Source organism: Nicotiana attenuata, chromosome 11, assembly GCF_001879085.1.
Source record: "Nicotiana attenuata strain UT chromosome 11, NIATTr2, whole genome shotgun sequence".
Lineage (NCBI taxonomy): Eukaryota > Viridiplantae > Streptophyta > Magnoliopsida > Solanales > Solanaceae > Nicotiana > Nicotiana attenuata.
The window spans coordinates 30,653,415-30,679,602 of record NC_031999.1 but is presented as its reverse complement, the minus strand read 5'-3'; the positions used below and the strand labels follow the sequence as shown (position 1 = coordinate 30,679,602).

The 26,188-nt window shown below is 36.5% G+C and overlaps 1 protein-coding gene across 1 annotated transcript; it reads right to left on the bottom strand.

Annotated features, from left to right (window-relative positions):
* Positions 1-24,735, bottom strand: LOC109234306. Its single transcript, XM_019400231.1, has 5 exons — positions 24,593-24,735; positions 14,306-15,616; positions 10,884-11,004; positions 1,632-1,691; positions 1-1,551 (listed from the first exon to the last, which is right to left on the bottom strand). Exons 2-5 carry the CDS (start codon positions 15,472-15,474, stop codon positions 253-255), a joined length of 2,649 nt encoding a protein of 882 aa, XP_019255776.1. The 5' UTR covers positions 15,475-15,616; positions 24,593-24,735; the 3' UTR covers positions 1-252.

Here is a 26,188-nt window from a genome sequence, read left to right as displayed (position 1 = left end):
TTAAGGCCAGCTAAATGAACCAAGTATAAGATGCAGAAAAGCCTGTTAACAACAATTGTCCTCTGTTTGACTGTTACTGTAGCAACACTACTTGAGACAAAGGGAGGAAAAAGGAAAGAAAAACCAACTATATATCCAGTCACAATTTACTCCTATCCATGAACCTGCTATTCATGCATATGTACAGCTTTGAAATGTCGCTGATTAATATTCAAATAAATCTTTTACTGTTGACTGAGTTACATGCTATTATCAAGACCTCCTTACTCTTTTATCGGCATGCTGCAAAGAACTGTCAGTAGGAAGTGAACTAGACTGTGGCCTTGGAGCTGGATTAAAGGTGAATCCTGTCAAATAACTAGGACCAGTTTGAGAGGGTATGGGGGGTGGCACTTTGGAATTGGCAGGCAGATGGTATAGTGGAAGAGATGGTCGGGAAGGAAAACCACTATGCATTATGGCGGAAGATGGATAAGGGTACACTGATCCGATGGGCAAAGGTGGCAACTTTCTTGAGGTTGAGGTTGAAGATTCAGGGGGAAAGTTTCCTGGTTCATTTCTTCTTTCATCCTGAGCATCTGGTGGCAACCATTCAGGCATATCATCATCACAAAATAAACTCTTCTTGCCAGAGTTATCAAGCGGAATCAGTGGTAAACCAGAGGCGTAAGCTGTAACTCCCACTGGACCACCAATGGACTTTGGGTGTCCGTGGTCAGCGACATTTTTAGCTAGGGGCATACTTTGACTGACAGATGATATTGACCTAGGAATACTCGTGGAAACTGAGGGTGCTATAGGTATGGTTGGCTGTTTAGACATATCTAGAATCCTACTTCCAGAAAGTTGAAGTCGATTGTCAAGAATGGATCCATCAGAACGGTGGGAACTTGAAGATATTCCACTAGCAGTTCCAAAGTCAAATTCAGGGAGATCGTCATCTTCTGAAAACGCCACTTTTGGTTTTGATGCATCGGGCAGCAGTGATGTTAGAGCTTTTGGGAGGTCCGAACTTTCCTTGGGTGGTTCCAAGAAGTGCCCCTTAGATCCCCAAAGATGCGAGCTGGAAAGTTCAGATTCTTTTTGCTGAAAAGTGGGTGACATCACACCGGAAGTTGTTAAGGTTGTCCTGCTTGAGGAATCAATACCAACGTTCTTGTCATCAGTAATGTTTGCTTGTTCAAGCGTTGAGAAAGAGCTGACTGGGGCAGATGGTTTTGAGTTCTCAACTGATGGTACAGGTAAAGAACCTTGTCCTCCACCTTGCAATGTAGAAGAATCAGATGGTGACTTTTGAAGCTGCTCCTGCGAGGAATTAGCCTTTCCCTCCGATTTTTTAGCAACAGAAGTCAAAGCTGTTCGATTCTTCCGCCATACAACACAACCAATCATCAACTCAGAGTTTCCTTCCACTGCTGCCATTCCCTTAAAGAAACCATATTTTGCAAGAATAGTGATAATTGCATCGCTCCGAGGACAAAGGTAAAGATCAACACCTGGAGAGAGTTGTGCAAACCCGACTCTCTCACCTTTTATATATCCTTTTGCAACCTAATGGAGACAAAACTACCTTAAGCAGGGGAACATTTATAGACTATCAATATGCTTCACTTAGTGGTATAGCTATTTACCTCTTTCATGCCCTTGAGTCCTTTTCCAGAAGATCCCTCCTTGAAGCATAGAGAAATTACCTGAATACAGAACAATTTACTTATACTAACCAAAATAATGTTTTAGTGAAGAAAACTTTTTCATAAGTACTGAAAAATCTAAAGCTTGATCACTTGGATGAACTCAAAATTAAGAATTCGAACACTCATATTCCATTAAGAGTCACAACCACCTATCAATATGAATCTGACTATTACAGCCAATAAGTCTGAATCATCTGATTACTAAGGCCTTTTCTGCACCAAAGGCCTTGTAAGGCCTTTTAACATGGTGGGAGTTTTACCTCCCAACTGGACATCAAAAGCATGCAGAATGATTATGAGAGATAAAAAAGATTTGAGTCTGACTGTTGAAGATTCAACATTCTGGTACCAGATGATAGAACTATGCTTCAATTGGCTGTGCAAAACCGAACCAAAACCGTTAACCGAACCGAACCGATGGCTTATTGGCTTATTGGTATCGGATTATCGGGGTAATGGATAGAGAACGGATTGAGATTTTATAATTAACGGCTTAACAGTTTGGGGGCGGATTAATCAATTTTCTTATCGGGTAAACCGTTAACCCGTTAAGAATTTTCTTATCTAGTTTTATGTTATTTTTTAAAAAGTCTGCTTTTCTAGAAGAACGAATGTCCTTTTGTCTTGTGAAGAACAAATGTGATGTTTGATTGATTATGAACGAATGCCCTTTTGAAAGTTTGATTGATTACTGAACGAATGTGCTTTTCTGGTTTTACAAATTTGGTTAATATGTGTAATGGCAGTATGTGTAGTCTTGGTATTGATTGAATGATTGTTCAATTTTTTTTATTTGGTTTAGCCGATAAGCCGCCCGATAACCGCCGATAATTGTTAATCCGATGCCAATCCGCCCGTTATCTTATTGGATGGCTAGCGGATTACTATATTTATAATGTGATAACCGTTAAGCCAAACCGTTAAATGTAATTATCCGCCCGATAAGCACCCCTCGCCAACAGATGTTATATGTGTTTGTAGCAGCCAGAATCCAACAGGCATCTCTTTCTTCACTGCCCAGTTGCAGTTGCAGCAGATATCTGGTGTATGTCCTTTGCCATCCTTGGTTTCAGCTGGGTCATGCCTCAGAACATTAAGGATGCCTATGAAAGCTGGTCTTCATGGAAAGTTGATAACTCCATCAGTAAAGTCTGGCGGATGATCCCTTCTCGTATTTTGTGGTGTGTTTGGACAGAAAAGAACCACAGATGTTTAGATGGGATATGAACTCCTACATACGCACTTAAGGCTAGATGTCTTTTATGGTTATATAGTTGGCAGAACTTAGCTCCTGTTAATTGCCCTATTAATTTTTTGGACTTTGTCAGCTCCTTAGCTTTAGCCTAGTTTTTCTCTGTGGAGCTGACTGTCTTTATGGATCTCTTTTGTACTTCTTGCATCTTCTTGATGCCTTTAATGCAATTCTCTTACTTCATAAAAAAAAATTGATACAACTATGCCTCAACTCCAAGCAAGTTACAGTTAGTTATATGAATCCTCACTGTCCACGTCGCTCCATTTAAGCCCGTCGAGTACAATATTATAAAAAATTAGTTTCTCTAGCATTAGAAGTTCTCTACAATTTCTTTTCTTTTTTTATTCGTAGGTTCTCTACATTTTCTACCGACCTATAAATATTTTACAAGACGTAGGCTCATAGAAAATATTAGACCTAAAATAAACACATAAACATGATTAAAGCTCAACTCCAACTCATTGGTATCATCAATATAGATCTTTTTTCTCTATTGCACCCTCCGTTATACTTCAGTTCCACTATCACCCCCGACCTTACAAATGGTGCAAAAGTACCCCTCATCCGTTAAGACCCTCTCATGTGGCAAATACCATCCCACGTGGCCTAACATTTCGCTTAAGTGAACGCCATGTGGCAATGCCACCTCACCACCTCCAAGGCTCCAACCCAATTGTATCCCCTCCCCCACTACTTCTAGCCTTCTTTCAAGTTTCACCACCACCTCCCCCTTTACCCGACTACCACCTCTACTATTACCTCCTTAAATTTCATCCAACCATTACATTCACGGTGAAAACTCCCAATTTAGCACTCCTCTCTGTAATCGCAAAAACCCATCACCATTACTTCACCAAAAATTAACTGACTTCGACATTTTGACAAAACAGTGGAGTAATTTTAAAGATCTTGAATGAACTTATTTCTGAAAACGGACTAAAAAGTAGGAATTTATGACTCCAGATAAAAGATGATTCATGACATGTGCCTCTGAATCGCAAAGCATTTCTAGTATTTTATATACTCTATATCTGTATAAACACTCTTTTAACAACTACCAGCAGTTTCATCCTCCAAAATTTTAGGAGCAACAACTTCAATTGATTTTTCCAAGCTTCATCACCTGTCAAGATGCAAAAATTCTTCCTAGAAGGACGGTGCTGGGAAGGAATCATTCCTTGTTCAGTCATCAACCCAGTTCCTCAGTTGCACAATCTGCCTTTTCAACAAGATGACATCTTCCATCTTTACAAAAAGCCCGTAAGCATCAGTTACTATAGAATCAAGATTCTTTTTCGTTGGGCTTAATTCTGATGCATTAATTACTGTTTTTTGTTATAATCTTGAACGTTTGTTTGTTGCCTTTGTGACAAGTTGAATTTGGTGAATGGAAAGATGCAACACTTGTTTGACGAGAATGGGCAGGGATATTTTGATGCATTTGGATGAGGGGGTTGGAGGTGGTGAGGTGATATGCCACGTGGCGTCACTTCAGCAAAATGTCAGGCCACATGGATGATGTTTGCCACATTGGAGGGTCCTAACATAGGAGGGGGTATTTTTGCATTTTTTTGGAACGCCGGGGGCAATAATGGATCGAAAATATATAAGAGGCATAAATAATTCTTTTCACATAGTAGAGGGATAATTTTGACCCTTTTCCGTTTTGCGGAATATTGCCATATTTAATCTTGTCTAATTTGTATGAGTGCTCATCTATCACAGCATTTGCATTTCAGAGACACTCATATTATGGATATTATAGATTTTAAAGGCTCAACATTCTCCTATAGTCATATATAATGTTGCTATCTTACCATCATGTTGTAGAACTTGCCTTTCATTTCGCTAGATGTCCTTTTATCATATCACACTCTGGTACACTTCTACTTTTCAATTATCTTACTAAGTTCTACGTGTAACATCATCTATCATACCATTCTCCTAGAATATTGAGCATAGACATCTGGATTGTTAGCAATTAGGCACCGTAATCCCATCTTATATCACCTCAACTTCACTCATCTTATACGGGCTAAACTTGCGGTGCATAAGAATACAATCAATTCTACTTCTACTTATCTTAAAACCTTTACTCTTTAGAGTGGTTCTCCATAATTCAAGACTTCAGTTGACACCCCCGTTAGTTTCATCAATTAATGTTATATCGCCTGCAAATAGCATACATCATGGGACCTTATCATATCTAGTGTTAGTTAACTAATTCATAACTAAGGTAATTAAGTATGGGGACAACACCTCCTAATATACACCCATTAGTATGGGAAACTCCATTATGTCTCCTACTATTGTTCGCACACTAGCGAGAGATCTTTCATACATATCCTTTTTTTAAGTAAATCTTTCACGCATATCATTTATGCATTTATCTCTAACATGAAACTACTTTCTTAAAGAACACCCACTGAAGACTTTTCTCCGCACTCTATCATAAGCTTTCTTTGAGTTAATGAACACTATGTATAGATCCTTCCTCTCGCGATAAATATCCATCGATCTTCTTAGCCTATGTTGTTGATTTTTCAAGCATAAACCCAAATCGATTCTCCATCGTTCTTGTAGTGTCCCTAAGTCTACACTCTATCAATCTTCCCCATAGTTTCATCGTATAGCTAATAAGTTCAATGCCACAATAGTTCGCTAAATTTTGAATATGTCATTTATCCTTATATATTGGAATCGAGATACTCTATTTCTCCTAGTTGAGCATCCTACCACTTCTCAGTGTAGCATTAAATACTTCTTAGTGCTGTAATAATTTGTGAGGTTTCTTATTTCACATTAAACAAGGCAAGTACTGTGAAGGACAGCTAATAGTTTTTACCTCCTAAACTTGACAAAATTTATTAGGTGCACACTAGAACTATTCATACTCCTTATTACCCCCTGGACTTGGATATTTGATAACCTCTAATCCACTAGACGCTGACGTGGCAAAAAGCGTGAAGACACTCTCTCTTAGGTACGTAAGAGTGAAGAACAATCGAAAAATCAGATACAGTTAAGATATTTCCCAACGGTTAACTGGCACATAGTCATGTACTATTATTTACTTGTTCCAATTGTATTTCATCTTGTTTCTTCTTAATATACAATGCATGTTACAACAACAACAACAAACTAGTGTATTCCCACAAGTGGGGTCTGGCGAGGGTAGGATGTACGCAGCCTTACCCTACCCTTGAAGGGCAAAGAGACTATTTCCGTTAGACCATCGGCTAACGAAAAGAATACAATGCATATTCTACCTCAAATTAGCATTTTTTTTTTTTTTGCTTTAGATGCAGTAACTATTTTCCCCAACTGCTTATTTCTCTCTTTTTTGAGCCAAATTTTTAAATATTTGGCTGGAACTCCGTCATTTTTAGCCAGATAAAAAATATTTAAGCCAATATAACGGAGTACCAACTTTGTATTTCTTCTTTAGATGCCATGGCTATTTATTTCAACTATTTTTTTTTTTCGAGCCAAATCAATAAGAAAGGTTGACTAGTGCTCCATTATCTTTTGCCAAATAAAAAAGGTGTATTTTTTATTTATTTCTTTTTCAGATGCAATGACTATTAATTCCAACTGACTATTTATTCCAACCGCATATATTTTCTCATTCTTGCCAAATCTGTTTAAAAGAAAATTGGCTACAACTCCATTTGTTTTAGCCAAATAAAAGGTTTTAGCCAGAACAATGGAGTTCCACTTGTGTATTTTTTTTTCCGAGCCAAATCTATCAAAAAGTTTGTTGAAACTCCATTATTTTTAGCCAAATAAAACATTTAACCTAAATAATGGAGTTCTAACCAAGTCTTTTACAAATTAGACCAGGAAAAATCTTCTAAATTGATGAATTTAAAAAGGAAAAAGAAAATATTTTATTCTAAAAACACGTGGAGAAAAAATCCAGGAGGCAGTGCTTTTACGTCACTTTGTAAGGATGAGATCATCCAGGGGGTAAAGGCAATCAAATAGCCAAGTCCAAAGAGTAACTAGGACTACCAATAGTTTAGGTGTGTACTAAATAAAAGATACCGAGTAGTCTATGTGTGTGTTTGGGGGGGAGGGGAAGGGGAAGGGAGTAATTAGGTATTTTGCCCAGTGTTGTGAAAAGCGCTCGCTTAGCGTAGCGGCCAGTGTGTCGCTTCTGTTGGGTGAAGCGTAACAGGTGCTTGGAAGCAGCCGCTTCTGCCAAAAACCGTGAAGCGCTAGTGAAGCGTGAAGCGACTGAAGCGCTCGCTTCTGTCTTTTAAGTGACACTGCCAACAGTTCTTAAATAAAAAAAATAAAAAAGCTCAGTCTTTTTTTAATAAATCAGCGAGCAGTAGAGCAACCAGCAACTAGGGTTTCAAATTTCAGCACTCTTCTTCTTCAAGTTCAAGCCCAAGTATGTTTTCTTCTTCCTCCTCCTCCTTTTTTTTCGTTTCAGTGCTTAAAATAGCAGTGAAATGCTACCAAATTTTTTTTCCTTCAGTTCTTCTTTTTCTCACTCTCTTCTTCTTCTTCTTTTTATTTTCGTTTTAGTCCTTAAAATTGCAGAATTTTTTTTTTCTTCAGATTTTCATCTTTTGTTCTTACTGGCAATTGTTTTTTTTTTTCAGATTCTTAAATTGTTCTTTTAATGGCACCAAAAAAAGATAGGAAAGACCCGGCTTGGACTTATTCTGGAAAAGCCAAATTTTAGTATTTATTTTAGTTTTTTTTTTAATTCTGCTTCGCTTCAAAAAAGCGAGCGTTTCGCTTCTCGCTTTAAGCGAAAAGGGGCTCGTCGCTTTTCCTCACTTCACGCTCTTCACAACACTAATTCTGCCTAGTTTCTATGAACATACTCTTTCTCATGTTGGAGATGCAAGTAATTAGATGGTATTTGAACAGTGCTTAATAATTATTCCTCGAGATAAAAAGATGATCATGTGATCATCCAGTGATTAATATCGTGTAGTTAACTTATAATATACAGCGATACATGTAGGGAAAGATGATACTCCCTCTATCTCAAAGTCATATGTAGGGAAAGATGATACTCCCTCTATCTCAAAGTCATAATCCTAGTTGACTTTCATGGTCAACATTAGGCTCTATTATAATCAAACAATTTATTACTCTCTTTAGTTTTTCTTACCTCGACTAAAAGTTCATGACTCCCTGTGTCTCAAACATGTTAATTACTGGAACTCTTTTCTTTAACTGAGAGCATATGAAAGATTACTTCAAGTAGGACAGGTTTTGGTTTGATAGTGTGTAAGAGAAGGAGAAATCTGAGATACAATTGCACATCATTGAAGGAACGTTGGTTGCATCTAGCTAATTTGATTGAAGAAGCAGAGTTCAACTTTGGAAGTAACGACTGGCCGCTGCTGTTTATACTGCTGTTGGTGGTAGTGCAACTACTGCTGTATTTGTATTAATAAAAATTTGTACAAGAGGAACGCTTTATTTCCCGTGGAACTTCAGATAATTTTTGACTTGCCATTGTTCGGCCTTGTTTGGAGGAGTAAATGATCCAAACAAATTCAAGAAGCCTATCAAAGACAGCTTGTAACAGATCAAGTTCTCTGGAGTACAAAGTCAGATTAAGTTACTTATTAGTGTCAGGCTGTCAGTTGAACAAGCTTGAAATTCAAAGTCTTCTGCATTTGAATGGTTAGCGGTTGGCCATCTTGCCGAAAATAATTTGACAAGTTCAAAATACAAATTTATTTATTTTTCACTTATCAAGCTTTACATAAGAGGTCTCTGAGAAGTCAACTTGTCTTCCATTTCCACTTACTTTAACATTGTTTTGATAGTTCATAATATTTAAGACCGGGGATCTCTAGATTTATCACTGCTTTCTTTTCTCAAATTATCTGTGTTTAATTTTTTATAATGACCTTTTTGTAAAACTTAGCCTGAACAAAATCCCAATACAGGAAAAATTGCAAATGTCTCGTAGGCAAATTAGTAATGCAGGTTTCTAGTAATTATGCAGCAATGAGCTTTCTCCACTTAATCTACGTGCGGATAAGACCAGCTTTGGGCTGTGTTGCTCACTGATTATGACAGGCTTCAACAGATTTCTCAAATCAGCAGAATGACCAATAAATCAATAAGCACCATTTCCAACATTAACAAATAAAGCGTAAAAGCTAAGGTATGATTTGTTAATCAAGTCAAATAACTCCCAACAATTAACATTTTCATCCCTCAATTCTAATTCAAGAATATGCACCTAATTCTAGCAGATACTCTAAGATTTGGCAAGGAAATCCACATGGATAAATGGATCAATGTCCTATTAGGTACAACAACATACCCAGTAAAATCCCACTAGTGGGGTCTGGGGAGGGTAGGACGTACGCAGACCTTACCCCTACCCCAGAAGGGTAGAGAGGCTGTTTCCGGGCAATGTCCTATTAGGTATGCCATAAAAAGTTTCTTGGGAAATATTCCTCTATAAAAGTCATTTTTCTATGCTGGTTTGTGTAAAGCAATTGAAAAGGTTCTTCAAAAAATATTTACATTAAATTGAAGAAAATCATTTACCTCCTTTACAAACCATTTCTCAATCCCAAGTGGGGTCCATATATGAATCATCAATATCCACTGTGCTCAATTTGGGCACGTTTCATTACAATACTCAAGAATTTATCTTTCAATACAGATTAGGAGTTCTCTAAGGTTATAGCTTCTCCAACACTCACATTTAACCCTATACTGACATATAGATCTCAAAACAAACTAAAAGGACTTCTAGCAAAGATGACCTAATGTGAGCGTGACCCAACCTTACGAGTTAAGACTAACTAGTTGGTCTCGCCTATATGGCTCTTATGATTCTTTTGTCTTTTGTTCTTCGCAAAACGCCGAGGATTCTAAAAGACAAAGTTAAATTATTCACACCACGATTCTCTATAATAGTACTCTTAGCAGTTGCTTCTACAAGATTTAAGGAGAGATAAAGAATTTTTTTAAAAACAAAACATTTTCCATAATGTTTTGTCATACCAAGAAAGGCCCAAATATCAAGGCTACTCATGTATGTACTCTTCTTGTGACCAAACGTGACCAAACATTAGATAACACCGAAAAGAACTGTCATTTTTCTAATGGCTAGGTAATGGTAGTTGCTCTTCCAAAGTCCTCATTTGGAAACTAAGCCTAGAAGAACAGGACGCATGAATTTCATGTTCCAAAGGTGGATGCATGAGATAGTTCAGTACCTCATTTGAAGTTTTCATATAGGAAACAAGATAAACCTTCCGCAGTTGAGGTGTCTTTTGTCTCTTGAGTGGAAAGTTACCTGATCTTTTTGTAAGCTCGAGATTCTCTGTCTCTGTTTAGTTCTATTGTTTTCCAGGAGTTATTAGATGATAACTCTGTTGTATCATTCCTAAACCCGAAATTTCTACCAAAATTCTTATCGGCTACCATGTTAAACAACTTACAGAGAGTAGCTACAATCTTTGCCAAGAACAAACAACTTTTTAGAATACCTAAGTATTTTCATCTTCTCTTGATAAGAATGCCAGGTCAACGAGGACGGTTAGATTGAATAGAGGGAGTATTGTTTTTCATCAGTCTCAAAAACTTAAAGTATTTGCAGAGAAAAGTGTAGGCAGCAAGCTACAATATATTTTTTGATACCAAGTTTAGGCATCCAAATAACAGGTGACTTGTTCTTTTTAAGGAACGAAGAGGAAGCAAGCATCAGACACTAGTGAAATGCATCCCACATAAAAAGTAGTGTTTCACAATTTTATCTAATTTTTTGTTCCCCATTTCATGTTTCTCCTTTTCAGCTGAAATTTTAAGGAAAGCTATATGCATTTTTTTTCTTTTTTCTTTTTGAAAAATTTACACCCATCTATCATGAATGAATCATGTTAACTGTCCATATTATAGTGCCCAAACTTAAGTAACAGAACAAAGACAAGTCTTACCATCAGTCCCCGATTGCGTGAACGAGGAAGATCTTGAATGTACTTTTCGAAAGCTTCTAACCTTACTTTCCCTTTAACTTCTACAAATTCAGACCAGCTGATATCAAGCAACTTCTCACCGCTACATAAAATTCATCATTCATAAGGTCAACAAAACATGACTGCAGTGGCCAACAAGAAAATCATCTAAGAATAGACAGAAAGCAGCTTGCCATGCACGCAGGTCTTATAATGCATTAAATCAAGTGAACAGCAATAGGATCCACCACCATCAAGTGTGAGGAGAATCAGTGCAAGAACAAGTCAAAATTTGAACAACAGCATGGAAAATGGAAAGCCAGATAGATGATGCATAATAGTAGAGGCAGCAAAAACAAGGTTATTCAATAGGTAACCATGAAAGACGGGAATCTTGCCTGAATAAAGCGAAGATGCCTACCCAATTTTTATATCAAAAGAGCCTACCATATTAAACAGTTAGTAAAGACTAAATATACCTAAGGAAATATGTTAGAACTAAGTTAACTACATTGAGTGCAATAGGCACAATTCAAGAATATAGCTAATTAAATCGAACAGATATGAATGAAAAAACCATGATCAACTACTACAGTAGAAGAGAAGTGAAAAATTTCCAACTCTTTTATGGTGGACAATTTTAGAAGTATGCACGGTATGTTTGTCATATCAACACTGTGTGAATGAAGGCCATCATGCAGATTCTGTCTCTCTAATGTAAAGACAAGATATCCTAGGATCTTATACTACACATTCCACTGGCACGATTTCTTTTTTCACCTTTTCTCTAAACTGCACTCAAGATGAACTGGTATCTGTGATGTACCTTAAAATAGTTCCACATTTAAGCACTGAGATAAATATGACTGACTGGCAAACTCTAAAACACCAAAACGGCCAGATATCTTTCAATTGTAAGGGGCACAAGAAAAAAACTCCCAGGAAAACTAACAAAAAATTTACAGCAGCAGTATTTTAAAAGTATGATAATGAAATATGGATTCTTTTAGTTTGTACACTTCATATCAAAATAAGTTGCAAATAGGGATATAATGAAGCTATTCTCTGAAAATTGACACTAGATGGATACAGAGTGGTTATAAATTGATTGAAGGAACATTTCGACTGCTCATGGAGAATAATCACTTTGCTGTTCTATCAAGCGCGTGCTATTGTTCCTTTCTTTTAATCTTTCTATTTACTAGTGTATCGTCACAAGTACTGTACTTAATCAACCACTGAATATACCACCTCATTTGTACATATAACAAGGCAAGATTAGGAAAGATAAAAACTTCGTGAGCTTAGGCCCCAACCAAAGCTGCTCATTCTGAATGTGCTGAGTGGAGCTTCTAACTCATGAGTTTGAGTAAGATTAGCACTGGCCAATACTCTCTGTTGACGATAATGTGGATCATGAAGGGACAGTTCAAAGAACATGGAAAATGAAGTGGCTCATTTTATTTGGTTCGATCAACTTTTTACACTTGGTGTTTTTTAGGGCTGATCTCAAGCAGATCAGCTAAAATTTGAAATGGTGCTGCAAGGAGGCCTGGAATAACTAATTACAATATTTATTAAGCTTTTCAATTATCAAGATCAAAGTAGTCTCTTTCTTTTTTTTATAAAATCAAGATCAAAGCAGTCTCCGTGTTTTGAAGAATTGGACAAATTAGCTTAATTTTCACATGCAATTGACTTGGTTCTTTTTTCATTTTTTTCTATTTTGTGGTGTAAATTCTTTTTTTATTATTAAGTTGTCTTATCATGTACATAAACCTTTAGTGGTGTCCACTGTACCCAACTTAATTGCCAAACTAGAAAACACCAAGTTTGAGGAAGTGGCAGAAGGTGTTGAAACATGAACCTCAAATTTTAGTATTTACTACGTAGAGAGAGAGATTAACTATTGTGGAACAGGGGATGGTATAGATCATTCTCTGCATGGAGAATTGCTGAGCTTTATTCTAATCTCTCTCTCTCCCCCCCCCCCCCCCCTCCCCCTCTCTCTCCCCACTACCCACTTATTATTCTCTTGTTACACTCCTTGTTAATTCTTTTCTTGAACCTGATTCTTCTTCTGCTACTCTGAATAATTGGATTTCTTCAACTTTCTCGTTCTCTTTACCTATTCCAATTGCTCTCTTTCTTTATCTGTTTCCCCCCATTCTATATCTTTCTCTTCTATCTCACCCTGTAATTACAGCTTCCTTCATCATCTCAGCACAAATTCAACCTCCTCGAAAATCCATTTCTTCCCTCAGTTCTCATATTTATCGTTACCTTCCAAAATCTGTCCAGATTTCCAGCTTCTTTTTTGCTATGTTGCTCGAACTCTGCAAAAATGTTGCCGGGTGCGTGTCAGATCCTCCAAAAGTAGTGCATTTTTGGAGGATCCGACACAGGGTGCGGCAACATTTTTGGAGAGGCGGCACAACATAGCTTTTTTGCTTATACACCAATAATTAATTGCAGCAAGTTCACAGCTCTAGCTTCTATCTCAACACTCCAGCAGCTGCCACTCCATGTTAAGTCATTTTGGGATCAGCTGGCTAAATTATGCTTGGGTAGGTCCAGTATAAAGCAGCAGAAGTTAAGTAGTTGCTTAGGATCCACTTGGGCTTACAAAGAGCAAGGTTAAACCCCAATACCCTATCATAACTTCTCAGGTATCTCCTAAAACTCCATACATCAAAAAAATTCCAGTATCCATCATCAACTTGAAAAATCTTAAGACTCAAATTTTTGGACTGTCCTATCTCCAATCCACTTCTTAACCAATTATTCCTTCTTTTTTTTCTGGGGGTGGGGGGGCTTATATTTCTTGAAATGTTTTCTCTAAAATATCATTCTACTTTGAGTTTTTAGCTATCTATGCCTGAAGCGAATAACATTAGAAAATTATTATAAAAAAATGCATCAACTGTGCCATCATTTTTAATATAAATCAAATTCTAAGAGGGGTCCACCTGATGAAAATCATGTTACGTCAAAGTAGTTAAATGTCTGGCTGCTGGGTTGGAAGTTCATCAAAACAAGACAATGCAGTCAGGAAAGAATGTAGTAATGCAAGTATTTTCTTCTTAAACTTGATCAAAAAAAGAATGTAGTAATGCAACCGCAGAATATTGAAAGCAATAAGTTCCAACTAGCATTTTAGACAAGATGAACATGCATAGGAGCAGCATTTCAGACATTATTTTAACTGGGACAGGGGAGACCAGATAATCTAGGGAGGTTGACTCTTTAATACTAAATTTGGCAACATTAGTGCCAATATAAATCTACAACAGACAACAACTCAATAATATATTAAAAAAAGATTTTGTATTACTTCTAAGGTAGCTTGCAGTTATTTACAAGTTGTAAGCAAATGCCAATAACCAAAAAGTAAATGGGAAGACCTTTTGAAGAAAGCCACCACAGACACAGTAACAGATGAGTTTAGCTGAAGAGATCCATCCCATAGCTTTTCAGCCGCAAGAGGCATTTTATTAGACGATAACCTACTCTTTTCATCTAATCTTTGAGAGCTATGATTTGACTTCTTTGATTCAACATGTTGAACACCATTTGATGGACGATGGCCATCTTTAGAGGAAAGGTCATCTGTCAAAGAACTCCTGATGTTCTCCTTATCTATTACTTCCAGGTCCTTCATTTTCATATCACCTTCCATATGACTTCCTCCTCTACTTTCAAGTAAGTTGTCTACACCATTATCGAGAGAACCAATGGAACTCTGAACCTCATTATGCAATGACCTTCCACCAATGTTTTGTTCAGTAGAAGCTGAGACTCCTGAGGAGAGAATATCTCTAGATGACGGATTATTACATCCACTGCTGTTTGAACACTGACGACTTTGTTCCAAAACACAAGAATTCCCAAATCTTTTAGCTTCCTCAGGACCTCTTCCGTGAAAAGCATATGAGGTATGGTGCTGAGAAAAATTCTGCTCAACTGCTCCTACCTCTCTCACAAATCCAGGGGAAACAATATGCATTTCCAATGGCATCCTAGAGGTGACAACAGGGTTCCCAGAAGCCAAATCTTCCTGATCAGGATGAAATTGAGATTTTTCAGTGTACGAATTATCGGGTTCTGAAAAAGATCTACCGGTGTCAGCTTGTGCAGGCACGTTACTTTTCTTTGATATCCAATTTAGCGATTCAGGCATCTCCCCAGTTGGGACATCAGATTTCCAATGCGGATGCTGGTGCTGTGTAGATTGCAACTGCATGCATAAAGGGTACTGGTGTATTTTTTCAGCTTCATTTTCTTGGGACTTCCTATTACATGTTAATTTAGAACCTTCGACACTGTTCTGATAATTAAATTGATCACCATGAAGAGCAACCATTTTGGCACAGTTCAATCGGTTTACAGTTAATTCACGAATGTTTTCTTCAGTGGCGGTTCCTAAGAGTAGACCACCTTCTGTTAATCTTGATTCTGGAGGCCAGGAAAATTCAGGCAAATCAACTGGCCTTGATATCCTTTTGCCTAAACGCGGTCCACAGGAATCAATGTCGTACCCTCCAGAAGAAGATGGAAGTATTTTGTTTTCCATCCAAGTGTCCTTATGTCGTAATAAAGCAGAAGTTTTCAGACTTGATGAACTTAATATTTCTTATGATCATGCCTTGCACATCAGCCCCCTCCCTAGTCCCAACAATATCCGATGGCGAAAAGTAGCAACTCAATCCTGATCACTGCCAAAATAAGATGAATGACATAAGGAAATGATCAAAAGAAAACAAACAAAAGTCATCTACCGAGCGCTTCAAAAAGCTAGAAATAGCATAGAGGAATAACTGGAAAAACTTAAAACTATGAGTGATAATAGAAATTAATGGTACTGTTGGAAGCTTTATCTGATGATTATTCCCAAAAAACGATCCATTCCCCTTTGTTCCTTAATTCTTTTTTTCTTTCTAATAACCAAGAAATCCCCGAGGGCCAGTGGCACACAGCTCTAAAATCTGGATAACGGGTCTGCCTCTCTACCCTTTCGCACTTAAATACCAGTTTTGTTAGTGATAGTGTTTGAACCCGTGACATGCGCCTAATCCTAACATCATGACACTCAATAATTCTTTCTAGACCATTTATCTCTAATCTGACAAAATAGCCTTCTGGAATAACTTGCCAGATAATGGTGATATTTCCTCATCTAGAATACCTTCATTGAAAAGAAAAATAAGGAAAACCAAATAGAAGTTAGACACTTTGAGCGGAAAAAAAATCAGAGCCAATTTCTTCTTTTATTTTATAACCATGGTGTCCGGCCAACTTGGGCACACCTCGACCAGGTACTTGCTACCTCCCACCACAGCAACAGGTACCAGGTAACTTATCTGTCAAGGCTTGGACAGATGGGAAGAAACACCTAGTATTTTTGTCCAAGCTGGGACTTGAACCTGAGATCTCATGGTTCTCAACCCACTTCATTGACCGCTAGGCCACACCCTTGGTTGCAAAATCAGAGCCAACTTCCTCCAGGGAGAAACAAAGAATTGAATCTCTTTGTAGCATAATTCTAAATATTGTCTCTGGCATACCTCAACTTAAAGTACAACATTTTCAAGAACATTTTGAACCTCTTTCCTTCTTTTTGTTTCAAAAAAATCATAGGGATTTGAGTGACCGAAAGTAAGGCAAGGAGATAAAGTAAAGCAAAGTCTACTTATGAGGAGTTCCTATGTAAAACTATCAATCATATGTATACGTTGAAATATCACGTGCGCACCAAAATTGAAATGAAATACAGCAATAACAACACCAATAAGGCTCAAACCCAAACTAGTTGTGCCTACTATGTGAGTTCACTATATCTTTTTGGCTTTATTCGGATTTCGTTCCAATATTCTTTTGTCAAAAATGATTTATCTCATTCCAATATTAGTTACGGTCTCGTTGTGTTTAAGACTCAGGATAGCTAGTTGAATACTCGAGTTCTTAAATTTTAACTGTTATTGACATTTTCATCACTCTATGAAAATATACTTTCATCTTTTTTTCTTATTTTCAACTCTTACCTAATATTTAGTCATTTTGATTTATGGAATGGATCAATGTCATTTTCTTTTTCAAAAAATTAATGGAATTGATCAAAATGCATTCACTAGGTAAAGTTTCTTTAGATAATACCACTTATACTTTGAGGAGTCTTTATCAAGAAAGAGTGAATTTCCAACATGACGAGCAATTTTCCCAAGGAAAATACCATATAAACTCATCATTTTTACTGTTTGATGGGTGAATCAAACATTACTGTTGTATGGTTCTTTTCATCACAAAAATAGGCATTAACAGTTTTGAGATTTTTACTTCGAGCAGTAACAATGTTGCTGTTAAAAGCAGTACCATTGCATCCATCTGAAGGTTTTTCTTTCAATCGAAAAGGCTTCCAATTTTCACAAAATAGTTACAAAATTTAACATAATAAAAGGCTTAATACATACTTTACCCCTCGGACTTGCAAAGAAATTTCTTTAACACACTTTTTCTTTATCGACATCCTTTTAGATACCTCAACTTGTAAAAAGGGAAACTATTACCCCCCCCCCCCCCCTAATATGACAGGTGGCATGCGCGCCAAAAACAAAAAAGCAGCGTGTGAACAATAAAATTGTGTTTGAGACATTATTTGAATGCCACATGTCCAACATATATATAGATTTCTTCCCTTTCCATTCCAATGTACACCTATTCTTTCGGCAGCTTTAATCCTTTTGTGTGTGAATCTCGGCATTCAACCCAACACCTTAAGGCAATGCATAGAGTAGCCTAGGACATTATAAACCCATTTGGTAACCGGTACACAGTCAATGAGAGACAAGCGAATTCTCTAATACCATCCACATGTGTAACCAGATTCTTTACATGTGAACTGAATCTAGAAGATTGAGGGGTTGACTTGATGTAGAGAGATCAGGCTCAACAGGCCGAAGAGTGAGCCTAGAGCTGAGAGGGGAGTACTAGGGAAAGTTTGTGACTCGAATGAATTGAGAGAGAGAAGCTTCGAGCAGCTCCATAGGCTAAGTTGAGGGAAGCAAATCCTAGAGTAATAGAATATGAAGAAAGAATGTGGTTGTACAAACAGGCTCACTAAAGTTTGGCTCTGATACCATAAGAAAGAATCTAAGCATCCAATCCAAAACCTTTAGGCAATGAATGGAGTGGCCCAGTACATTATAAACCCATTTGCCAATCTTTATATAATCGATGAAAGACAAGTGTATGCTCTAACACCTTGCATATTCATCTTCACGATTTGGTTAACAAAGGGAATAGAAAATGATATCAGCAAATGGGACCCATTGATAGTGCCATCAGTGCCTTCCCTCAGCATAAACAACCCTTAAATTACCATAATTTTGACCTACTAATTGATGATTGAACATTGAAAGGTTTTTATCGGTAAAGTTTGTGGAAGACTTAAAGGGAAAGGAAAAACATAAATGAGCGGAAGTGCGCAGAGAATGTCTTGAGAGGACCGGCAATTCTCCCCATTTTTGCATATAGAAGGGTAGCTTACGATTTCACCAAACTCTAGCAATCAAGAAAATAATAATATTTCTAAAGCAAATAGATGAAAGTGCATCAATCAACAAGATGCAACATCAATGGTAGTGCTAGTGAGTTCTGTGTAGTGAAATAGTGAGAAGGGTTTTTCAGAAATCGCTTTCCGACCAAGTAGAAAAGCTCTACGCAGTCTAAGCAATCTGACCTATTGACTATATCCAACTAAGTCTTGATCAAGCCATATTTAAGCACACTTTAGGCCACCATTAGGCGGCAAAAAAGGATTAGACTTGCTTTTGGAACATTTGTCAGCATTATTACAAAAAGAGTAAACATATTGCGGTAAAAAGCATCCTTTTTTTTCTTTCGTTGATTTCTTGTTGTTTGTTTTCCCATATTTTGATAAGGGGGATTACAGTAACAGCAGTGCAATAGTATTCCAAATAATCACATAGAAAGAAGTGGGCTTGAAGAGAGAAAGAAAAGGGTAAATTAGCAAGATGAAAACTATTGTGGGGTTAAAATTGTAAATAATGAAACTCAAGAGGAGTGAGGGAGTATTTTTCAGTTTTTCCCTTCTATTTTACGTTATGACACGTGTTGCACTCTCATTGGCGCGTGTCATGCACTTCCCAACAAGACATGGGAATCTTAGCTACCAAATTGACAAATTAAGGGTGTGTTAAAGGACTCCCGCAAAGAAGGGTATGTAAAGAAAATATCCTGCAGGTCGGAGGGATAAAGTGTATAATGTTGAGTCTCAACAAGAGCATACAGATTGTCAATAGATGCTTCATGTGCCTACAACACTCACAAACTAATAGGCATCTCCAACTACATTGTCCCGTTCTCACGGATATTCGATGCATGTTCCTTGCTATTTTTGGTCTCAGCTGGGTTATACCACAAAGCATCAAAGAAGCCTATGAATGTTGGTCTCCAGAAAAGTTGATAATAAGTCTATCAAAAAAAAGTCTATGATCCCTGCTTGCATTTTTTTTTTTTGTGTGTGTGTGTTTGGACAGAAAGGAATTGCAGATGCTTTGATGGGATATCAACTCTCCCTTGCACACTTAAGGCTAGATGTCTCTTATGGTTGTATAGTTGGCATAATTTAGCCCCTGCAAATTGACCTATTAAGTTTTTGGATTTTGTCAGCTCCCTAGCTTTAGCTTAGCTCTGTTTTGTATCAAAGCTGACCCCTCTATTATGTACTCTCCCTCTTTTATATTTCTTGCATCTTCATGATGCCAGCAATAAAATTCTTACTTCATAAAAAAAATGGTATATAATGTTGAAACCAAAACATCCTACATCTTTCTACTTTGGTTCCAAATGAACACGAGATGTCTATTGACATACTAACGTTATCGACAATAGAAGTAAATGTCATTTTAAGCTTATAGTCCAAAAATAACTAGAAACCTTATATCATCTCCCAAATAATATCAGTATCAATCAATTATACCTCAAGACTAACCCAAACTAATTGCAATTGTTGTATCTGTATACTAAGTAACCATTCTACTCTATTCAGGAAAGACAAATGGGGGTCCTCCAAAAACTAGATGTTCTTCAAATCTCACAATTATCTTTTCACAAACATACAAGTCTCTAACCTCTAGCCGCAGTAAAATTACTCCTTGCAAGTATATGTGTAAGCAACTAAGCTACAATCCTAATTAGTTGGTATCGCAAATCATTTGCTTCCATGATGTTCTGTTCTTAGCAAAATTTGCTTTGACTTTGAGGGATTATAGGTTATTTGAAACAACTTCCCTCTATGTGAATTTAAGTCTAACTCATCCTCTTTTAACACCTTCAATCATCGTATTGTTATACCTACTGACAAGTGCATATTAACGTATAAGTAAGTGATGCAAGATCAAGAAGGCCAAGAATCCAAGAAATTCAAGAAGTTGAAGAATCCATTCAAGATTAGGATTTTTTTTTCATAAGATTAGGATCTCTTATTTCCTATGTCCTAGTAAACTGATTCTTGATTTGGTAGGGTTATATTTGTAGTTCTAGTCAAACTAGAATGTTTTTGGTATTTCATTCCTACTAGAATTCTTTTTCCTATTTTAGTTAGGATATGCTTTTTTAAACCTTATTCTTATTCTAGTTAAATAAGAACTAGTTTTCCTTAACCTCACCAATTTTACTCATTGTATTGCTTATTTAAACGGCTCAATATGTTGAAAATAAAGGTTGGTGATTAGTTTTTTTGAGCATAAGCTTCAAAAACGTGATTGACTTTTTTGTTTCCTTTTTTTCGCTTTTTAATGCTTCTTGCAATCTTGTGGGATTGAGGAACGTGTGGGTAAGATTTTCTCCATCTTACATTCTTCTAATGTGATTTTGAAGAACGCTTTCGCTAGTTTTGTGAAAACTTTAGCAGAGTGCTTTTATTTTTCTCTCTTCTTTGTGCTTGAGAGGTGCAAAACCTTGAAAGTACAACAATTTGGTATCAGAACACAGGTTCCATGTCCGAATTCCTGATTTGTTATCTTGTTCACCGTGTCACCAGACAAGGAAATAGCAAGCTCGGGATCCTCTTCAATGGATCTTAAATTATCAATTCAGAAATTAAGAAATACAGCCCTTGAACGAGACAATGAAGAAATTAAAGTGCATCTAGATGGCTTTAAAGTGTAGCTAGATGGCTTTAAAGTGCAGCTAAATAGCTTGACAAAATCAGTGGGGCATCTGGCTGAATGGGTGGAAGGTTGGTTCTTCAAAATCAGCTACCAAATCCCCCACAATGCCTACAACCTCCACCATCACATAACATACCAGTGCTACCACCACGTCTACCACTTCGATCAATTCAACCGTGCAGAGTAAGATATAGTGAGCAGGCTGAAGAGGTTGAATCTGACCAAGGCATAAGAGTACCAAGGCACCATGCCCAATATAATAAATATTTAGATAATCAAATTGAGGGAAGAGAACAGAACGGATGGAGACAATTATCAAAGAGATAGGAATATGCATTGGATCCACAAGTTGAGAATTTAGCACCAAAGGTTTATGACGATCCAGTGGAGTATCCAACCATGTGTGTCGTTGACTTTTCGCCTTTCAGAGATGCTCAACACCATATTGACTTGATTGTTGACTCTAAAATTACTAACAAATCAATATATTGCATTAATCTTAAGGTCCATAAAAATATGCATGAACAAGAGGAAGGATTACCTAAAAAGGTGTGAATAGTGGAGAGTTTGAGGTATGTTGAAGAAACAAGATGTCTTCACGTCATAAATATATGTGGTTATCATCAAAGTGACTGTTGGTGTACAAGCGTTACAATTAATGCATTCCCATGAAGAGCATTGATCTCCATGTTTAATTCAAAATTAGACATGGAGTTGGTTAAGATTCATGAAGTTCTAACACCAATAACTTCATATCGTAAGTTGAAGTTTGATAGTCAACATAGAAAGATTACATGGAGAAGGCTTGGTAGAAAGTTGAAACTTAGAAAGTGGGATTTAGTTCAACCAAATGCTAGTTTGCTTACAACGTGAAGAAGCTCTATGATAAGCTACTAAAATGTAACTTGAAACCTGGAGAGCATTGGGTGCCCATTCTTTAGTATAGCAAATCTTGCGCCATCTGTGGAAGCTATTAGACTCGACGATAAGTCTTTTTCAACCGGGGGAGAATGACGCAAGATCAAGAAGGCCAAGAATCAAAGAAATTCAAGAAGTTCAAAAATCCATTCAAGATTAGGATTTCTTTTTCATAAAGATTAGGAATTCTTATTTCCTATTTCCTAGTAACTAGTAATTTGATTCTTGATTTAGTAGGATTATATTTGTAGTTCTGTTCAAATTAAAATTGTTAGTTGGTATTCCAGTCCTACTAGAATTCTTTTTCCTATTTTAGTTAGGATAGGTTTTTCTTAACCTTATTCTTATTCTAGTTTAAATAGGATTAGTTTTCCTTAACCTCATCAATTTTACTCATTGTATGGCCTATTTAAAGGGCTCAATATGTTGAAAATAAAGGTTGGTGATTAGTTTCTTTGAGCATATGATTCAAAACGTGATTGCATTTTTGTTTCCTTTTTTCACTTTTCAATGCTTCTTGCGATCTTTTGGGATTGAGGAACGTATAAGTAAGGTTTATTCATCTTACATTCTTCTAACGTGAGGTTGAAGAATGCTTTCGCTAGTTTTGTGAAAAACTTTAGCGGGGTGTTTTGTTTCTCTCTCTTCTTTGTGCTTGAGAGGTACAAAACCTTTAAAGTACATCAGTAAGACATGGTCAAACCATCTTAGGCAATCTTCTCTCAATTTATCCTCCGCGTATTTATTTGCACCTTCTAATGGGTTTTGTTTATGACCGAGAAATCCATCTAGACCAACCACAGCCTTCAAAAGTCGTGAATAAAGGGCTCGCCCCTCTTTCCCCACTTAAATATCAAACTTAGTTTGCATGGCGCAAGGCTAGAACCTGTGACCTAAATCACAAGTCCCTTAACCTTTGCCATTTGAACTAAGCCTCGGGAGCCCCTCTGTTGGATGTTATTATTCTAATGTTGTATAATCTTGTCAGAGACACATTCATCTTCTTCCTTTTATTTATTCAAGTAATATATTTATTTAAAAAACAAGGCTCAAAAATCACTCATACACAAGAAGTATACCAAAGGTAGAAAACCTACAGAAAGATATGTTTTCTACGAACAATACTGAATCTTATACATAAAGGGAACTCATGGTGGCACCAAAACGAAATAAGGAATAAGACGCTATTCCGCACTGTACAAAATGCATCTCAACACTTAAGAAACTCTCCTATTTTTTCTCCAAACGACCCACATAAGCTCTTTCAATGTGCCTGGCACCACCCAAGTCATTCCAAACTCGCACATAATTTCCCACCATAACCTCGTGGCTAATGGACAATGAAGGAGGAGATGATCCATGTCTTTTCTGGAACCCTTACACATAAAGCACCAACTAATGTACGTCATCTTCCTTGTCGAACGATTCTCGATCGTCAATCCTGAGATGCTTCTCTTAGCATCGCATTTTCGTTACATTCATCTTGGGAACATTTTAAGACCCACCCAACATTCACTCTCACAATATATTGCTAGTCTCACAATGTTATATAGAACTTGTCTCGCACTTCGTTTGGTATAATCCTATCGTATTATATGTTTGATAATGCAAAGTACATTTCATTAATATGTACCAAGGAGGACCACAAAAGTACAATAAAGAACTAACGTATAATTATGTGTTACATCTTCATGTAACATGTAATTTTTCCTAAAAGAATGGATCTAGGTATTTGAATTATTTGCAGTTAGGCACCATAATATCAAATGACGTATCTGAAATAATACTCCATCAACAAAGAGATTGCATTAGAGGAAGCTACACGATTCTCAAACAAAAATGACAGAATTATAGAAAAACAACTAGCAACCCAAAATCGATAGGACTAAACACAATATATGTTATTTTTATCAAACATACTCTTAGCTACAAAGGAAATCACGTTTTAGGCCTTTCAAGACCTTATAGAAGCAACATAATTGCTACAAGTGAGCTTTACTTATTAAAACTAGTATTTATGCCATATACATCGAAGTATTAAACTTATCCTCCTCTAAATTATAAGAAATAAATAAGTATTATTATAACTAAATAAGTAATAATAAAAAGGAAATTTTTATCTTTTGCGTGCTCGACTTCAACGACATTTATCGTTTTTCCACATCGAATTTGGGATAAAATAATACTTTAATTGCAACATAACTAATACAGGGATTTTATCAATACAATGATTTAAAAGCAACCAAACATAGTTAAATTGGAATTTCAGTAATATTCAAATTAATAAATCCAACCAAACAACCCCTAAATGTTATTTGAAAAACAGCAACAACAACATGAAGGTGAATATTATTTTTTCTGTGTGTGTGTGTGTGGGCGGGGGGGGGGGTGTTCAAATAGTTGACAACAAACAAGCAAAACAGAAAATTCAAACCCAATTACAATGCCAGAAAAGAACAATCTAGGGCTAAACGAATGCCCAGAATATAAAATCAGAGCAGTATTGAGGAACAACAAACAAAAATAGCATTGAACAGAATGCAGAAAATAGACGGAGAATTTGAGGGGGACTAATCGGTATACCTGGATTTCTAGGGTTTGAAACCCGTTATCGCCAAGTGAAGTTTTTTGGGTGAATTTGAGTGAGAGTGTGTGTTTCTGGGGTCAGAGTTTTTGCATTGCAATAATAAAGAACAGAAGAAGGGTTTAGTAGATTTTGAGAATCCAATCAGTAGGGAAAATAAGGAGTTATTTCTAATTCTATCCACTTGGACCCTTTGAAGGGTCCCACCTCTTTGCCACCTAGATTGGTACTATTTTGTTTTTTGTTTTTTTGTTTTTTGCGAGAGAAAGTAGACCGTTACAATTCACAAAGAGAGTAGTGGATTGTACAATTTGAAAAGATTTTTATTATTTTGGGTAATATGAATTAAATGCATTTTGCATTTTAAAGGGCTTGGATAATCCAATTAATTGAGGTGGAACTAATATTTATTATTATATAAACCTTTTATGTGTAATGCATTTTGAAGGAATACTATAAGAGAGTTACGAATTGTGTCTTAATCTTTTATATGTTGTCGTCAGTTAATCGTAAGATTTTGGACAAGTAGGTAGCAGTTAAACCGAAAGACTTAATTTTAAGCCTATTGATCTTTGACCTATGGTCTCTTGATCGGACAATTTTTCAACAAACAGTCCCTATCGTGACCAAAAGCTCATAACTATCACCGATAAATAATGTAATTGTTACTAGATTTAGTCCTAGCAATAAGCATCATCACTAACTTGTGTATCGCTAGCTACTGATTTGCAGTCTTCTACTAATATGCATCACTACGAACTACATTATTACTACAAACTTGTAGCTTATCAATAAAGTATATTGTTATTGGCTCGTGCCAGTTACTAATTTGTGATTTATATTGCAATAGTAAACATTTTTGCTCCACTCTCATCATTAGGCACTACTATCACATTTTAAGTTTAAGTTTATAATACTTGTCGTTAAAAATCAAATGGTTCAGAAAAATACTTATTGCGTATTATCTCTCGAAGTCGTATCTTGTACTTTAGATGGTTGGGATTCACTGAGTAATAATAATGGTTTACAAAATACAACTTTATGTAGAGCTAATAATAGGGTACTGTAAAGCCCCGTAAAATTTCGTAAGGTTTTAAGACTTTAAAGTGCACCAACAACAAAATAAAAAATAATATTTTTGTGTGCTAAATGAGGCTACAGACTAGTAACATATTACTTGGACATGTTATTAGAAGTAATTTTGTGTCTAGGAAGAGCCCCAGGGCCAAGTGAATTTGAAAAACTACGCGATTAAAGTTTCAAATGAGCTTGCATAAGATCCAATTTCAAATAAGCACAACTTCCAAGATATAACGAGTTTTTTTTTCTGAGTACTAATAGGATTTTATATTACTTACTAAACAGAGTTTAATATATTACAGGTCATAGTGTCACTAGAGGTGACATTGGGGCTATATATCCCCGCAGACAAACAGCTATTGTCACTTACAATATTTTGATTTCTTAGAGTTCTAAGCATATTCAAACTGAGATAGGTAGTTGTTTTGAAGAGTTGCATTCCCCGCTCATGTCCTTGATAAATTGTTGTTTCACAAAAAGAGGCGGTTCAGCAAACAGTTTTGTTCTTCCTGATT

Coding starts and splice junctions, on each gene's coding strand:
- LOC109234306 (XM_019400231.1), bottom strand. CDS start 15,474: ATGGAAAACAAAATACTTCCATCTTCTTCTGGAGGGTACGACATTGAT. Junction 1,692..10,883: donor CACGCAATCGGGGACTGATG/GTAAGACTTGTC, acceptor TTCTGTATTCAG/GTAATTTCTCTATGCTTCAA. Junction 1,552..1,631: donor GACTCAAGGGCATGAAAGAG/GTAAATAGCTAT, acceptor TGTCTCCATTAG/GTTGCAAAAGGATATATAAA.